The sequence below is a fragment of the Nicotiana tabacum genome, chromosome 14 (assembly GCF_000715075.1).
Source record: "Nicotiana tabacum cultivar K326 chromosome 14, ASM71507v2, whole genome shotgun sequence".
NCBI lineage: Eukaryota > Viridiplantae > Streptophyta > Magnoliopsida > Solanales > Solanaceae > Nicotiana > Nicotiana tabacum.
In genome coordinates this window covers 71,781,474-71,801,003 of record NC_134093.1, presented here as the reverse complement: position 1 = coordinate 71,801,003, position 19,530 = coordinate 71,781,474, and the positions used below count along the sequence as shown (strand labels likewise).

The window sequence follows — 19,530 nt, the reverse complement described above, 5'->3', positions numbered from 1 at the left end:
GATTTGGGTTGAAACATTGGGGGGGGGGGGGAGGGATGGGAAAAACTTCTTAGGCCGAATTTTGGGGATATGAGCAAGATCTTGGTATCGGATTTGAGTAATTTTGGTATGGTTGGACTCGTAGTTGAATGGGTGTTCGGATTTTGTAACTTTCATCGAATTTCGAGATGTGGGCTTAGGGGTTGACTTTTGATTAAGAACTTTGCATTTTTATATGGAATTGATTCCTATAGCTTGAGTTGATTGTATCAAATTGTTTGTGGCTAGATTCGAGGCATTCAGAGGCCGATTTGTAAGGCAAGGGCTTGTTGGAGTAGAGATTTGCACAGTTTGAGGTAAGTAACACTTCTAAACTTGGTTCTGATGGTATGTAACCCCAAATTACGTGTTATGTGATTGGTGTTGAGTTGACGCACATGCTAGGTGACAGGCGTGTGGGCGTGCACCATAGGAATTTTGACTCTTTCAATTCCGTGGAACCGTTTAGTTGAATAATCTTGTTGTTATCCATATATTCTCCATGTGTTAGAGAAATTGAGTTGCGAATCATGTTAGAAATCATGCTTAGGCTATATGCTGGTACGGTTGGGACCCACAGAGGTCGTATTGCTGTTAAATTACTTGCTTAATTTTCAATTATGTACTAGTCACATCTATCATCCGCATATCATATCTCAGTCTCTGTTGCCATTTATTGATACTTCATATCATCATTATTTAGGATGATTTTTATGACATTGTGAGCCCGAGAGACTAGAGAGATTGGTGACTGAGTGAGACCGAGGGCATGATTGTGAGGATATTTATAGGATTGGGCTGCACGCCGCAACAAACTTTACTTATTCATGACATGATTTGCTTATTATAGCGCTTGGGCTAGATCTGCCCCTCCGGAGTCTGCACACCCACAGTGAGCGCATGTACCTATTGAGTGCGAGTGCGAGTGTCGAGCGATTGGGAGGATTGAGTGACTGTGGGGATGGAGTGACTGCGAGGAATGAGTGACTGTAAGGATGGAGTGAATGGGATGACTGAGTGATTGATACTCTTAGAGTATGCATAAGATTTCATCACTGTTTTGTAGTTCAGTTGTCATACATAACTGACATGTAGCTATCGAGATGTATCATTTCTTATTTTAGATGTACTTGATATATCTTACCTGCTCGGGCTTTAACTGTTAAACTTGAAAGTGTGTCTACATTTTAGTATTGTATTTCTGTAATTGGACTGTACCTGTAAGGCTCGTCACTGCTTTTAGCCCAAAGGCTAGACTTGTTACTTATTGAGTTGGTTGTACTCACGCTATACCATGCACTTCGTGTGAAGATCCAGGTATTTCCGGGAATAGTGGTTGTTGATCTCAGAGTTTTAGTCGTTCGGAGATTATCGAGGTAGGTGCCTTGGCATTCGCAGACCTTGAATCTCCTCCCCTATCCCTCAGTTTTACTTATTCAGTTCTTCTTTCGTAGACAATGTATCAGACTATGTATTTGTATAGATGCTCATGTACTTAGTGACACCCAGGTTTTGGGAATTTCTGTATTGAGCTGTGACATTTTCATTCAGTTTTATGAGATATTTACTTACTTAAGCTTATTTCCATATAATTTAAATTTCAAGATATTGGTATGTGTGAGTTGTCGGCTTGCCTAGTATCATGATAGGCGCCATCATGATATTTGGGATTCTGGGTCGTGACATTTACTAACATACAATTACTAATTATCTAGAGGAATTCTCCCATCCCACACTTAAAAGAGTCCAGTGTTTCCAATTGCACAAATAAAATAAAAATAATTAGGGTGGACGAGAAACTCCCTGGTTGTGCAGGTTGTGGGAGAGGTTGCTTCTAATGGCACCACAAGTCTTGATCTTGTTCTTAAACACGGGGCAGAGAAAATCCACATGGAGTTTTTCAAGAATTTGTAAAACCAAGCCACAACCTGCATCCGAGAAGGTCGGTTAATGACTGTTGAAATTTTGTATGCCGCAATTATTTAATTCAAAAGATTACTTTTCCTTAAGCATTCAAAATATGTCACAGTATGGGTGCTCTAATCTAGTAAAATGAAAGAAAGTATTGGATACATTAGTTAATACAATTCATTTGTCAGGTTACGCCATACTCCCATTTTATTTCTCAAATTCTTGTTCGTTCAAATTATGAAGAGGTACTAACAAATGTATGTTGAGTACGTTCCCGACACCACAATGATGGAAAAATTAGAAAGAATGGCTGAGAGATTCTTTGAGGTAAACAAAATATCCTTCAGCGATAGTGAGTTGCCGACTGATGGAGCTGGGCATAACAGAGCTCTTCATTTAACTGTCAAATCTGAGGGGCACTATGTGAAGAGGGTCATGCATGATGGCGTTTCTGTGATTGACATCTTCCCTCTTTCCAGTCTCCAAGGGATGAAGTTCAACATGAACTGGATATGTGCCAATAATGTTTATGTCTGTGCCTTCGATGGAATCAAAAGGGATACCATTGGGGAGATCGATCTGATGATAACTATTGAACCTATGGATTTCCAAGTGACCTTTCAAGTTTTAGGCATGGAGATGTCATACAATTTCCTTTTGGGAAGACCGTGGATTCATACTGCTAGGGCTATCCCCTCCACCCTTCATCAGATGGACAAATTTGAATAAGACAACCAAGAAATTATCATCCACGGAGAAGATGAACAATCATTTTACCGAGACCCATCAATCTCATGTCTTGAGGCAAGAAAAGGTAGCGAGTCTATCATCTACCAAGCTTTTGAAATAGTGATTGCCAATAGGTGTGAAGAGGGGATCTCGCTGCTTCAGGCTGTTTGTCTGCAACATCTGTCATGGCAGAAACGCAAATGATCAAGAACGGGTATAAGCTCGGGAATGGATTGGGAGAATTATTGCAGGGATCAATGAACCCATCAGGGCAATTGAGAATGAAGGAAATTTTGGGATGGGATTCAAGACTACTCCAGCTGATACCAAATGGGACAAGAATCGCAAGAAAAATGGATGGGTTCTCTCAAAGCGCATCCCTCACATTTCACAATCCTTCGTCAGGCCAAAATACGATGAGGAAGAAAAAGTCTTCACATCCGAAGAGATAGGCAAGATATGTGAAGGATTGAAAGAAATGTTGCGAGAATCCAACATGGTCCAGATCGGGGAAGGCACAAGCCATGCGGAAGTGCAATATATAGGCTGCAACTTTGAGATCAAGAATTGGGAGGCTACCCCTTTCCCTGTCAAAAGGGAATCACGATAGTCTTTCTTGTCGTCCTTTTACATTTCGTTTATTTTTGGGTGTAATCCAAATGTTTTTAATTTATTGTCTTATTTTCTGATGTAAACCCTTTTATCTTACAATTCAATGAAATAAAATCAATATTTCATCATCAATGAATGTCTCCTTTCTTTTCCTGATTTTGTTATTTTTCTTATCTTCTTTCAGTTCTGTTAATGCGGACTTTAATAGCATGACATGCTTGCGAAATTCATGCCAAGATTCTAAAATGTTGTCTAACTTCAAAATAATGAATCAAGAGGCAGAATATGTTGGAGATGAGGCTTTTACGGAAATAAACACATAATTGGAATAATATTAGAATAAGCATAAGACAAATCTAAATTAAACCAAGTCAATTAACCTGGGTAACTCAGAAGAGGTTAGGGAAATAAAGATAAGCATCCACGATGACCAAAAAAACCAGGGATGCCCTGATTCAACTTTTGTTTGAATTCAAAGATGTGTTTGTGTGGTCATGTGATTACATGCCAGGACTAAGCGTTGATTTAGTGGTGCACAAACTCCCTACTTACCTCGGTTGCCCACCTATCCAACAAAAGCAAAGAAAGTTCAAAATGGATATGAATGATAAGATAAAGGAAGAAATCACAAAATAATTGAAAGTTAATGTGATACGACTCATCCGTTCACCACATGGTTCGCCAATGTGGTTCCAATACCAAATAAGGATGAGAAAACTCAGGTTTATGTTGATTACAGAGATTTGAACAAAGCAAGCCCCAAAGATAACTTCCCCTTGACAAATATCCACATCCTCATCGATAACTGCGCCAAACATGAGATACAGTCTTTTCTAGTTTGTTATGCAGGATACCACAAGATCTTGTTAGACGAGGAGGATGCAGAAAAGACCGCTTTTATTACAGGGTCATGCCATTCGGTCTAAAGAATACAGGGTCATCCTATATGAGGGCCATGGCTACCATCTTCCACGACATGATGCATCAAGAAATTGAGGTGTATGTGGATGATATAATTATCAGGTAAAAAACATAGGAAGATCATTTGCGGGATTTGAGAAAATTCTTCAAAGGGCTGCACAAGTATGATCTAAAGCTAAATCCGACCGAATGAGCATTTGGAATTCCGTATGTGAAACTTCTGGAATTCATAGTCAGCAGGAGGGGCATTGAGTTGGATCCATCAAAGATAAAGTCCATTCGGAAATTTCCACCCCCGAAGAGCAAGAAAGAGGTCATGAGCCTAATTCGAAGGTTAAATTACATTAGTAGGTTCATTGCTCAACTCACTACCACTTGTGAACCCATATTTAATCTCTTAAAAGAAGACACAATTATCAAGTGGACAGATGAGTGCCAAGAAGGTTTTGACAAAATCAAGGAATATCTCTTGCATCCGTCTGTATTGGTTCCACCAGAAGCTGGAAGACCTTTGTTCTTTTACCTAATCATCTTGGAAAACTCGTTCGAATGCATTTTGGGGCAACATGATGTAACCGACAAGAGAGAGCAGACGATTTACTACTTGAGCAAGAAGTTTACCCGTTATGAGGTTAAGTACACTCTGTTGAAGAGAACATGCTGCGCCCTAACTTGGGTCGCTCAAAACCTAGATACATTTTAGCTTACACAAATTACCTCATCTCTAGTATGGAGCCCTTGAAATACATTTTCCAGAAGCCAATGCCGACTGTAAGGTTGGAAAAATGGCAAATCATGCTCACTGAATTTGACATTGTCTATGTCACCAGCACCGCGATGAAAGCCCAAGCTTTGGCGAATCATCTGGTTGAAAACCCATTTGATGATGAATACCAGCCATTGAACACTTACTTTCCGAATGAGGAAGTGATTCTGTTGAAGTGGTCCCAGAAAATAGCAATGCTTGGAAATTGTACTTTGATGGGGCCATAAATGCAAAAGGTTTAGGGATTGGGGTAATCCTTATTTATCCCACTGGTCAACACTATCCCGCCACGACTCGGCTTCATTTTTTTGCACCAACAACACCGCCAAATATGAGGCCTGGATAATGGGCATGAACATGGAAATTGATATTGATGTAAAAAAGTTGTTGATTTTGGGAGATTTTGACTTGCTTCTTTGGCAGGCTCAAGGTTGAATAGCAAACTCTAGATATCAAACTCACCCCGTATAGGCAACGTGTGCAAGATCTTAGAAAACAGTTCAAGTTCGTCGAGTTCAGGTACATTCCCGATTTCACAATGAGTTAGCAGATGCATTAGCTAGTTTGGCTTCAATGATCCTATATCCGGATAATATTCATATTGACCCATTAGAAATCCAAGATCCGAGAAAGGCACAGTTACTGTAACGCAATTGTAACAGAACAGGACAGTGAGCCATGGTATCACGATATCAAATGGTTCTAAAAAAAGAGTATCCGAAGCAAGCAAGTGGATATCAAAGGAGAACCATCAGATGACTTGCTAGTGGTTTCTTTTTGAGCGGAGAGATTCTACATAAATTAAGAACTCCAGATTTGAATCTGTTGAGATGTGTAGACTGAAAAGAAGCTAAAAGTATTATGAGTGAAGTGCACTCAGGAGTATGTGGACCCTATATGAATGGCTACATCCTTGTAAAGAAAATACTCCAAGCGGGATACTACTAGATAACCATGGAAAAGGATTATTTCAGTTTAGTCCGCAAGTGCCATCAGTGTCAGATGCACAGGGATCTGATTCATTCACCACCCGTAGAATTGCATCCCATCTCTACACCTTGGCCTTTTATTGCTTGGGGCATGGATGTTATTGGACCGATTGAACCAAAATCTTTAAATGGTCACAGATGCATCTTGGTTTCCATTGATTACTTCAAAAAATGGTCAAGGCAGTCACTTTCAAAGTCATTACCAAGAAGGCGATGGCAGATTTTGTACACTCCAACATTATTTGTCGTTTTGGTATACCTAAAACCATTATTACAGACAATTATGCAAATCGAAACATCCACTTGATGAGAGAGGTATGTGATCAGTTCAAAATCATGCGTCACAATTCTACCCCTTATCGCCCCAAGGATAATGGCGCGCGTTGAAGATGTAAATAAGAACATTAAGAAGATCCTTAGGAGAATTGTCCAAGGTTCTAGGCAATTGCATGAAAAGCTACCTTTTGCACTCTTGGTATACGGCACAATCGTGCACACTTTAGTTAGAGCAACCCCTACTTGTTGGTTTATGAAATTGAAGCCGTAATACCCGCAAAAGTTGAAATTCCCTCTCTTCAGATCATTATCGAAACCGAAATTGAGGATGACGAATGGGTCAAAAATCATTCGGAATAATTAACATTGATTGCTGAAAATTGACTAGCCGCAGTTTGTCACAAGCAGTTGTACCAGCAAATAATGGCCCGTGCATATAATAAGAAAGTGTTACCCAGACTGTTTGAAGTAGGGAAACTAGTTTTCAAACGTATCCTTCCGCATCAGGAAGAAGCTAAAGGAAAATTTGTCTCAAATTAGCAAGGTCCATACATTTTTTAGAGAGTACTACTGAAGGGAGTGTTGTACTTGGGAGACATCAAAGAAAATATCCCGGAGATAACCGTCAATGTAGATACAGTCAAAAGGTACTATGTTTGACCCAGTGTTCAACACAAATGTTCTCCAGTTGGGATAATGAAGGCTTTCATTCCTGTTACCCAAACACTACCACCCTTTGGTAAATCCTTTGAGCTAATTATCTTTCTTTGATTACCCTCTTTGGATCTTCTTTAGTTTAAAAAATGAGAAAATAAAAGAAAAGAAATGAAATGAAAAACAAAATGAGGTCAAAAACCAAGTGTTCATGTTAAGTGAACTACGTCCGACTTGATTCCGAAAGGGTACGTAGGTATCTCTACTCTGGGGTTCGGTCACACCAAACAAAAAACCTTATTCCCCCCCACATCGAAAGGCTCCAAAATATTAGTTCAATACCATATTTTTGCTAAAGCCCTTTCAAGACCTTCCAACTAATCAGAAAGAAATTTTAAGAATCAAAGGCCACAGGGATTGGACCTTGCGCCATCAAGAATAAGAGAAATAAAATGAGAGAGCCTTATTGGTGAAAACCCTCAAGGGCACTGTAAGGCTATAGTGAGTAGAGTAATAAAAATGAGAGAGTCTTGCTATTGTAAACATGCAAAGGACGATATAAGACGATGGTGAGAAGAGAAATGAGTGAGATCAACTAGTGAAAACCCGCAAAGGGCATTACTGATCGAAAAAAGATCTTACACCGCCATGGAATCAACATAGTCCTAAGTAGGGGTTCTCGGTTTCAAGATAAAAGTTGTGATGCGTTTCTGAGAGTTGGACAGTTTATAGGGATCGGAAAACCATTCCAAGAAGCATGTCATGTTCATTGAAGTCCGCATGTATCTCCAGATAAGTCCTTCTCTCCATTTCTCGAAAGGGAAGCTTTTGTTTTAATTCTTTCCTTTCTTCAATTGTTCACTTCACCTGTACAATTGAAAGCTTTTCCTTAAATCCCTTTCGATCTAACTCTTTTTCAAAAGGATGGCAAAAACGATTACAAGACTCTCGGCTAAATCAAGCTGATATATTCCTAAGCACTCAGTATTAGCAAAAGGCATCAAGTCATCCATGACTGACCATGATTGGCAGATGCCCTGAAATTGAAAACTTCAAAGAAAGAAGTCAAGTTGAAATGCCCTCAAAGACAAAATGAAGTTGAAAGGATGAGTCTTACTAAGATACAAACCATTACGCAGAAAATCTAAAAAGCCAAAGGCCCCACAGGGCTAGAAGTGAAGTTAGTATTTAAGAAACAACCAGCTCATGTTGAAATCACCATCCAAACAGGCAGATGAGCCGAGACTAAGTATACGAAGTGCTCAAGGCCACAAACCAACTACTACTCCAAACTAACAAATTATTCCTTGTTGAAAAGCAAGAAACTACACAATACGAGAAAAACAACCTCTCAAGAAGTGAGTACCATCAAAAAGGAAATCGTGTGGAGTAAAAAATAGCCCCGCAATAGCAGGCAATCCTTAAAAGGGAAATCTTCTGAAAGTTTCCCAATTTTTTCTCATCTCCCAAATATACTAAATATCATGCTAGTATAGGGTACACCAATCCCCAGTTGCATTTTCTAACATATGGTACACTATTCCCTAGTTGAATATATTTAGATAAAAAGGGTACACCACTCCCTAGTCTCATGCTAGTATATGGTACACCATTCCCTAGCTGCAGTTTCCAACATAGGGTACATCACTCCCTAGTTGACGATATTTTAGATATAGGGTACACCAATCCCAAGTCTCATGCTAGAATAGGGTACACCAATCCACACTGTATTTTCCAACATAGGTACGAATCCCTATTTGATGATATTTTAGACATAAATTAATCAATCCTTAGTCTCATGTTAGTATAGGGTACACCAATCCCTAGCTGCATTTTCCAAACATAGGCTACACAATTACTTAATTGATGATATTTCGAGAAAAGGGGTACACCACTCCCTAGTTATATGTTAGCATAGGGTACACCAATCCCAAGTTACATTTTTCCAACGTAGGTTACACCACTCCCTAATTGATGATACTTAGACATATGATACACAAATCCTTAGTCTTATGCTAGTGTAGGGTACACCAATCCCTAGTTATATTTTTCGATGTCAGGTACACCATTCCCCAGTTGATGATATAGACAAAAATGTACACCATTCCCTATTAGCATTCCCCAATTTAAGGTACACAAATCCTTAATTGAAGTTTTATCTGAAAATAAGGGTACACCATCCCTAGAAAATCATGATATACCCAGGGTACACCATCCCCAACATTTTTTTGCTTTCAATAAATGTAGATTAGAATTTTGTTAGAATAACTTACGATTTTTTTTAAGCGAAAACTGGGGCCAAAAATTTCGTTTGTTTGTTTATTTTGGTGTCTTAACAGGTTTTACCCCAAGGCACGGAATTTGAGGTAGTCAAAGAAAAGAATTCTTAATCTGGAACAAAAGAAAGAAATCAGTTCAAGATGCAAGAACAAATGGAAGAGGACATGGACTGCTCAAAACATGACTGATGTCATAAGCATCACACCCTTCATTTTGATCAATGAAGAAACCTGCAAAGAGTGAACTAGCACCTACAGCTAAGAGGCATCAAGATTCAAGTCGAAGTCTGCATGAAGAACATGTCAAGACTTAAGACCAAGCTTGAAAAGACTCGTAGACGGGAATCTTGTAACTTGTAATTGATAGGCATGTTTAGTTTCTTTTAATTTTGATTTTGGTATAATAAGGAGTTCAATAAGAAGTAACAACAACAACAACAACAACAACAGTGAATCACAGCTCTTCGATAGTCCCAGCTACCAAAATTTCAGAAACTATACTGACATGATTCCTTTATAGCCAAAGATATGTCAGCAACCTCAGAAGCAAGGTTCAGTCAACTTTTTCAAAATACTTCCCATGGAGTACCAAATAGACAAAAATTAATCACAATTGCTCACTTTGTCTTTGCCCGAAAACTCTTCATGTTCTCGAGCAAAGAGAGACAGCTGTGAGCACATAATTTTTGTCCCATGCAAAATTACTCCTAAAAATACTTCAAATTGGTATTTTAATCAATTTTGAATTTTTTAGATTTTTTTTATTTGTTTGTTTGCATTTTTAAATTTATTTGCATTTCTGCATAATAAGGAACACTTTAAATCATATAAATACCAAAACATATTTGTTATCTTTCATTCACTGGATTTTAGGACTTTTAATTGCATTTTTAAGGGTTTAATTAGATTAATTCAGAATTTTAAATGGTCAATTGTTCGGATTAATAGTTAAAAAGGATAAAACTGCAATTGAAGGTTAATTGGATTTCTAAAATTGAAAGGGCTATATGTGCAAAAGCAGTGGATTGAAGGTCCAGGTTTCCCCGATTGGGCCATTCCCTTTGGCCCAAACACCTGAGTTCATTCGTTTTTCCTACCCGGTCCAGCACCTCAGATCTCAGAGGCCCTAAAACGGCGTAGTTCAAGGGCGAAACTACACCATTTTTCCAATTCACCTCTTTTCATAAAAGATTAGCTCAAAGATCAGATTCTTATCACCCTTGAACTAAACCCTCGATTGCTCCACCCTAATTCGGAATCCAAGGCGGCCAGAAATCGTCTCCTCTGCCCTCTGCCACTGTTGAAAACCCCCAAATTATCACCCTACAACCCCCAGCCCTTCCTCAGTCCAAATCCACCATTAGTTTCCTTAAAATACCTCTTAATCATTTCGATTAGTAGATCTAGGAATAGTAAAACCTAACCCCTCTATCCCTTATTGATTTATCCCCTCACCAGAGCTTTGATAGCCACAAAATCAGTACTAATCGACTGATCTCATTGAGAACTTTCGATTAGTATCACTTTTGTGTCATTTCAGGATAGTCGGCGCCAGTCAACTTATTGTTTGACCGGCCGGAACTTTGAATCTCCACATCCTTTGGACCCTTTTTTGGCTTGTAGGTGTCATCGTGACATATAGCACTTGTTGCGCCTTCAAGCATTGTTAGTTCTCATGTTACAATGACGGCTGCCGTCCGGAACACTCTCCGTTCGCAGTGGTACTCGGTGGTAATCCTCTTCCCCTTCCTTCCTATCTTTTCATTTTTCTTTGTTTGATTATGTTTGGTTTTAATTTGATTCTCAGAATGCACATGCAAATCATGTCTATATTTTCTATGATATGTTTAGATAATCTCATTTATGTTTTAAAGCATGATTATTACTAATTGATAATTAGTTCGAATGATTGAGTGTCATTTCACTTTGTGTTTGGTTTGTTTGAAATAATTTGGGACCATGTCCTTGTATGCTTTAGTTTTTGGTTAAGTAATAGTCGATTGTTTATCATATTTAGGTTTAATTAATAACTGAAGATATTAGTGATCTATTTAGTGTTGAGGTAGAAGGTTTCAAATGAATTGAATACTGATGGGCTAAACATGTGGTGATGAGAGTGACCAATCCAGCCCATTTCCGATAAATGCAAGTGTCAAGTTAGGTGGTAATTACCAAGAAACTTTAAGGGTACAAAAGGAAAAGAACTAAGGAAAAACTGATGAGGGGGTTCTAGAAAGGGTGAGAGTCAATTAAAAAGTGAGATAAGGTAAAAGATAAAAGGAAGGGTTGTCTAGGGAAATCATTAGGAAATTATACAGCTGCTTAGTAGCTGACTGGAGATTGAATGCAGGAGGTTTGTTCATGAATTTTTACTGGAGGGTAAGACATGAATAGAAAAAAGAAAGAAATCCTAATTCCCTCCTCTATTTAAAGACCACTCCTTAGACCAAGAGATGGATTCTCAGTTGTAACGACTCGGCCAATCGTTTTATGTATTTGAGCCTTGTTCCCCCTAGTTGATGCTTTACATATGTGTATTTTGTTGTTATATGACTAACAGGGTTGGTGGTTTGGTTTCGGGAAAGTTTTGGATTGAATTGGGACACTTAGTCTCAAGGTTGGGTGCTTAAGTTGTAAGAGTTGACTAGAGTTTGACTTTTGTGTAGACGACCTCGGAATGGTATTTTTGATGATTCCAATATGCTCGTATGTTGATTTTGGACTTAGGCATATATCTAGATTTGGATTTGGAAGTCCATTTATTTCATATGTGTGGTTCCTTAAAATATATTCGATCATTTGATTCGGATGTGTGGACTTCCTACTCTCTTGATTTTGTTGTAAGGGAACATAGCTTCATGATGGGTAGGTAACATTATTAGACTTGTCTGTTAAGTTAAGTGTTCAAGCCTTGAGTGCATCATGAAATGGTGTTAGTTTTTTTAGGCTAGGATTGTTATGAGCATGTTGGTTGTGTTTAGAAAATTATGAAGTTTGGCATGTAGAAGTTGGGAAGTGTAGAGAATGCATATATTAGAGCTTAATTGTTGCTATCAACCATGATCATAGGTGCAATGTACTTAATTGCTTGACGCTCCTCTATAGTATGATGTCTTGAGTTACGTATTTGAAATAGCAAAGTCTTAGATTGTTCGAGGATGAGCAAAGATCAAGTGTGGGTGGTGATTTTTGGCTAAAAATATGTATTTTTGCATGTAATTTTCTCTTTATTATGCCTCAATATTGTTGATTATAATGTGAATATTAGTGAATTGAGCTTAATTTTGGTGTTATGTTCTGTAGAAGTTGATTGGAAGTGATTTGGCAAGAAAGTACGCAAATTGAAGCCAAAACAAAAGGAATTTGGATAAAGTACTAGTTTAGCATCCAGGTCAATGCAATGCACCAACCCAGACGCCAAAGACAGAACAAGAAGAAAGAAGAAAAACTTGGCATCCAGAAGGGCACAAGGCGCGAATCTAAACACCAACAACAACAGCTTAAATAAGTTGTCGTCCAGGTGGGCGTCCCGGACCTGTCTTGATGCCCACTTTCGAAAATTTCCTAGTTCTAGTTGGAGAGGGTTATGTCGGTCCTACACATCCTAACATGTATAAAAAAAAAATTTAAACCTGTTTTTGTGGGATGGGCGATTTTTGGAGGCAAGATCAATATGTGGAGCAACTTTGGAGGCAAAAATATCAAGTTCTTTATTCCTCTGTCCCTTCTTAGTAATAATTTATACAAAAATGCTTGTGTAATTGTTAATACGATTATGAGTGGCTAAGTACTCTATTTTCTAGGGATGCGGTTGTCGTGATATTAAATTTTATTAATTACATCCTTATTAATTTGAATTATCATCTTGCGATTGTTTCTTTAGTTCTTGTTTTAACTTGCTAATAGTTGTAGCTACCGATTCACTATAATGACTTGAATGGTCATTTTGTGTATTTGAGTCATGTTTCCCTATTTGATGCTTCCCCTATGCATGATTGATATTTTGTGACTTGCTGGGATGGTTGGTTTGGTTCCAAGAAGGTTTTGGAGTGAATTGGAATACTTAGTTCTATTGTTGGAAGCTTAAGTTGTACAAGGAAACCAATGTTTGACTTTTATGAAAATGAACTCGGATTGGTGATTTTATGGTTCTAATAGGTTTGTATGGTAATTTTGGACTTAGCCGTACGTTCGGATTTGGATTTGGAGGTTCCTAGTATGTTTTGGCTCTTTTTTCCAAATGTTGGCAATTCGAAGGTCTGAAAAGTTTACAAGTTTGACCATGAGTTGACTTTGGTGGTATCGGGTTCAAATTTTTGTTCCAAAACTTGGAATAGGTTTTTTTGCATTGTGTGCAAATATTGGTTGCATTCCTAGTTGATTAGGTATGAATCGGACGCTTAGTTGCGAATTATTGATATTCTTAAACTTGAAGGCATGTTTTTGAAGCTTGAGTCTTGGTTTTTGATGTTATTTTGATGTTTTGATTTTACAAGTAATTTTGTGTGACGTTTATATAATTGTGTGGATGTTTGGAGTTAGGTCCGACGGGTTCGGGTGAGTTTTGGATTTGTTTTGGATTGGTTTTTGGAAGTTGGGATTTTTGTTACTGCTGCAGACATCACATTTGCGATGTCCAACTCGTATTTGCGAGGACCGCATTTGCGTACTGTTGATCGCATTTGTGAGTTATGGCTGTGAAGACCAGCTTTGCATTTGCAAAGCTAGTGTCGCGATTGCGACATCCGCTTTTGCGAAGTGTTCTTCGCAATTATGACATTTGGTCGCTTTTGCGAGGTTCCTGGTTGCATTTGTGACAACGGCTGCTCAAGGGCCTAGTTCGCATTTGCGAACACCTGGTCGCAATGTGACACCTGCAACTAGGTTATACAGAGCCATTTCGGGATTTTGGCTCACTATCTCATATTTTGAACCCTAAACTTGGGAGAGGCAATTTTGGATTGGAGATTTTCACACAAGGCTTTGGAGTAAGTGATTTCTACACATTTTTGGTATTATTTGAAGAATCTACACTAATATTTAACACCTAAAACATGGAATTTTAAGGAAAATTTAGGGGGGGGGGGGAGTTTCCTACAACGTAAGGAAATGAAATTTAGGGATTTGAGCTATGATTTGGACTTGGTTTTGGAATCTAATCATATATTTGGACTCTTGGGGTTATGGATAGTTGGGATCACCCTCTAACTCAGGTTTTGACCATGTGGGGTCGGCTTACTTTTGTTGACTTTGTAGGAATTGAATAAAGTTCAAAGATTTATGTTTGAAATTGATTCATATAGGCTTGTTTGACATTATTGAGTTATTTTTATATAGATTTGTCCCGTTTAGAGGCCGAATTGAGAGGCAAGGGATTTATGGAGCATTGATTCTCGCACTATGAGGTAAGTATCTTGCCTAGGATTGGTTTGAAGGTATTTCCCTGTAACCTATGATGTTTTCTATATGTTGGGGTTGACGCATAAGCGAGGTGACAAGTACATATGCACTAACTATGATTATTCATGATCTGAGTAGATTCTAGGTTAATGTATACCTTGATTTGCTATCATGCTTCTTCGATACTATGTTTTCTTCACTTGACTATGTGAGTTATTATTCATGCTAGAAATCATGTCTAGGTTGTTATTCATGTGTTTGAGACATGATAGGGCTATTTGATATCTTAAGTTATTTTCTTAGTCATAGTCATACTTTTCAGTCATGATATTATATCCACGTGTTATATCTCTATCTTGGTGCATTAATTATATGTTATCTCACATGATGTTAGTGTCCTTGTGTGGGTGACACATGTTTGAGCAGAGTTGTGGCACACTGGCTCATTCTATGTGGTATTTTGATCATGGCACTGTGAGATATGCGCATATTGAGATTTGAGCGGATTGATGACTGATCTTGGGCCATAGAGTCGTGTTGATATTAACTGTGAGGTGGTGTTTACGCCAAGGACTTCATATTGAGCTGAGTGGTATTGATTGTTGAGTGTTGATATTGATTGAGAGGTGATGTTTGCGCTAGGCCCTATATTGGGCTGAGTGGTATTGATCGTTGAGTTTTGATCTTATCAGTGCTTGGGCTAGGATTCGCCCCTCTGGAGTCAGGTGATAACCCATATTACTTTGGGCCATGTGAGCGTAGGCACTTGATATGTGCTTAGTGAGGGCCTTATGCTAGGCACCCGTATAGTGTTAAGTGTGTGTGTGTGTGTGTGTAATGATCGAGGGGTATTTGTGCCAAGCACTATGTATGTGATGAGATTGTGCTTACTTGATGGGTAAACTGTGGTGTTGATGATTTGACATGAATACTAGTCATGCAGACATAGAGTTGTATCTTCCTCATGCTATTTGATATTTGATATCTTTAAAGTCGATGTCTTGACTGATATATTTTGAAATCATGCTTATTTTCCTCTTATTGTGATAAAGATTAATCTAATATAATTGAGTTGCCTTTCCTTTTTTGCCATTGTTGTGCTGTTATTACTATTATTGGCTATTGAAAGTAAGTACTAGACTTTGCCAATCTCGTCACTGATTTCAGACCAAGGTTAGGCTTGCTACTTATTCAGTATATGGAGTCGGCTGTACTCATACTACGCTCTGCACTGTATGTCCAGATCTAGGTGTTGCTGGTAGCGGTGATTGCTAGAGAGTTGTTATCCGTATCGGCATGGAGATTTCGAGGTAGCACAATTGTTCTGTTCGCAGGCCTTGAAGTCTCTTTTCTTTTTCATGTTATTACTGTTTAGTCGTTCAGAAAATATTATATTTGGCTCACACCTTATATTTACTTAAAATATAGAGTCATGTACTCGATGACACCAGCTATTAGGATGGTTTCAGTTGCATCGTTACTTTGATTTAGTTATTTATATTATTCCGCATTTGAGACTATAGTGTACTATTGCTGAAGTTTATTTATGCATATTGGTTGTTGGCTTTCCTCGCAAGCAGTGTTAGGTGCCATCATGGCTCCGATGGGATTTTGGGTCGTGAAATTCACCCCACTATCTGCACAATGCTTGGAAAATCCTGTTTAAATTAGAGTATGGTTAGAGAGAGCTTGGTCCTAAACTTATGGCTCGAGGAAGTATTTCGCGACTAGGATAGGAATATACCTAACACTCTTGCTCAGTTGAATATCGTATTATACTCATTCATGATAGATTCAATACCATAGGAATATAGGATGATATATTGTGGATAGACAGATAGTATTATGGGAACATACTATTTATATAAACAATCTAGTCAACTAGCAACCATAGATAATTTGGATTAACAGGTGTAATTACGAACTCAATAGGATTGATAAACTGACCACAACCTTGGAATCTTCATCTCCTCTAATTGAAATCCAATCACAATCTCTTGCTTGGTGTTAGTTTAGTTAATTACTTATTAATTTCCGTAAAAGCAGTTTAGCATAAAAACCATCACTTTGGATTACCTTGAACAGTTAATTGATTTTAGTTAGCTTAATTAACGATTATTCTAAGTCTTAGTGGGTTCGATATCCGACTTTCGAGTTAATTTATTACTTGACGGCCACGTATACTTGCGTGTATCTAGGGAACCAACAGTGAACATGCAAAACAATCTACATTAGCATCTAAAAATTCAATTAACTTACATTTTACCTGGGGGCCTAAGTCTCGATCCCACATACACTGTCGCAATCCAAATCCCACCTTAAGGTCGTGATGGCGCATATCCGTACTTGCTAAGCGAGCCAACTCATGATCTACAAAATAAAGTCCATTCCCTTTAATTAATAGTGACATATCATAAATAAAGACAGAAATAAACCAATACAGTAACAATATATGATAAAGTCATAGTACGGCCTAAAAACAACCAATACAGTACAACTCCCAAGACTAGGTGGCATAAGTACACGTGCAAACTACGAAAATAGAACAAGTCTATATATATAACAAGTTGTCTAAGATACAAATAGGTAGGAAATAATAAACAGGGACTCAATAACTGCGAAGTGAATCCATGAAGTGCAGCTCACCCTAAGTCTTTGTGTGGTCACCTAAGGTCAATCAGAAGCTCAACTAGGACCCACCTGAGGATCTGCACAAAAAGATGAGCAAAAGCGTAGTATGAGTACACTAAAATTGATACTCAATATATATGAAGTTTAACCTCGAAGAAGTAGTAGCGACACTAGATGCATCAGATTACTTATAACAGCAGATATAAATAATAGAGCTCAGAACTGAAATAATAGTGTAAGGCCCCGTAAATTTTTTTAATGATTTAAGATTTTAAAGTGCACCAACGGCATTTGGCAATAACGTTTTGTAAGTACTAATTGAGACCTATGGGATGGAACCACATTATTTTGACATGAAAATACATGCTTAAGAGTGTTTTGGAACATATTAAAGAAGTTTGTAAGTGGGAAGAAGTTGTTTGGAACAAGTTGGAAATATTAAGTGGAATAGATGTCCAAATTTGCACAACACTTGACTTTGAATGGGTATAACTCTCATAATATAAATATAGTTCCCATGAATTTTATCCCTAAAGCATAGTCCTTTGAGTCTAGTTTCAAATGCATTAAGTCGTTTGTCAATTGGACATTCCTACTAAACGTTATGATCAAAATACCAAAATCAGACCACCTAGTTATTTTGGCGAACAGGGAAGCGAGTCTCGCTTCTCCATACCGGAAGGGGATCCTATATTCCCTTGTCTATAGTGGAAGATAAGTGAGGCTCAGTTCGGCAGACCGGGCGCGCCCCAACTGAAGATTTCTTCTAAGTCATTTTTGTTACACCCCATATTTTCGTACGTAAAAGTACGTCGCAAGTCAATTGATGTAAGCTAAGAAATGAGATCATCTTTGAAAGTACATAAAGTGAGTTAATAATGTTAAATTGGAGGTTACAAAATACTTAATATCATGATACCAAGTACCAAGAGGGTTGGAAGGCTTAGAAGCTAATCGAATTGAAGAACATAAGTTTTGTCAAAAGTCGACAAGTTGGGAATATTATAACATGTACTTTTGGGGCGAGACTAAGGACATTAACATGATAAGGATGTTATGTTATGAGTTATTTTAGTCGTATTATAGTCGCGTGTTATGTTTTGAAGTCAATGGAGTTGTGAAACAAAAGTTTGCAGAGGTCATCACAAGTTACATTCATAAATGTGCTGAAATTTAGGTCAAATGTAGATGAGCTTTTCTCCCAATTTACTTAAAATTAAGGGATTATATGCCTACAAAATTGAATAACTACAAGTCTAGTTTCTAATGCATTAAACTTTTTGTCGATAAGATATCAAAATAAAGAGATATTCGCATTTTTGCGAGACTGTACAAGCAGCCCCTATGGGACCCCACTTGGTCGGTGGCCGACCTTCACTTATTTTTTTCTCGTTTTTGGGATGAGCTTTGCTAATTTTTCAACCTCCTTCCATCATCATACTCTCCAAAACCTCCCAAACAGTTCCACTAAGGCTCCAAGCAAATTGCAAAAAAATACACCATAATCCAACATCAAAGTTAGTCAAAGGTGAAGAATAACCCCTCTATGGTGTTGTGATGTGAATAAGGATGATGGTGAGCTAAGGCTTAGGGTTAGAATTTTATCTACTACCCAAGGTATGTTTAACATCCTTTTGATGGTGTTTAAGGTTAATTACATGTTGGTTGTGGTTTTGGAGTGAAAGATTACAAGATAGCACTTGAAAGAGGAAGAGATGTTGTTATCTTTTGTTGGGTTGTTTTAAGGCTATATATATATATATATATATATATATATATATATATGTTTCCATGAACTACAAATGGCTGGAAAATGGGAAAAATAACTTGATTATGATATGGTTTCTATTGTTATGCATGTCTATATGTTTATCAAGAAATTAATGAAAGAAACATAAGAGACTTGAGATTGGAAGTGAAGATTAGCTTAAGTCACTTCTATGGTATTGTATAGCCATGGAGGGCAGTTGTAAGCTAAATATGACTTGGATTTAGACTTAAAGCTACTTTAGGAGGTAAGTATATTGTGTTATTGCATGTGCTTAAAGTTATCTTGATGTTGATTAAGTTAAATGGATGGACTAGACACGAACTAGCGAATAAAGTTGCTAATTGAGGATAGTTGAAGTTGTGAATTATTTCCTTTGTTATAAATATATGGTATAAGGATGGAATCATTGATGAATGACTTCATTATCATGTTAATGATACTATTAAGTTAAAGTAATAAGTCTATAAGGGGTGATATGGGTTATACGGATTCCAATCGGAGCTTACCGCTCGTCGTGAAGCAGTTGTGACTTGTTGTTGTTGTTATATGGTGTCTTGTTATTGATATTTATAT

The 19,530-nt window shown here is 37.8% G+C and overlaps 1 protein-coding gene across 1 annotated transcript; it reads left to right on the top strand.

Annotated features, from left to right (window-relative positions):
* Positions 1 to 2,184: 2,184 nt before the first annotated feature.
* LOC142168983 (uncharacterized) lies at positions 2,185 to 2,658 on the top strand. The gene has a single exon (XM_075230171.1). The coding sequence runs from the start codon at positions 2,185 to 2,187 to the stop codon at positions 2,656 to 2,658; it is 474 nt and encodes a 157-aa protein (XP_075086272.1).
* Positions 2,659 to 19,530: the final 16,872 nt, after the last annotated feature.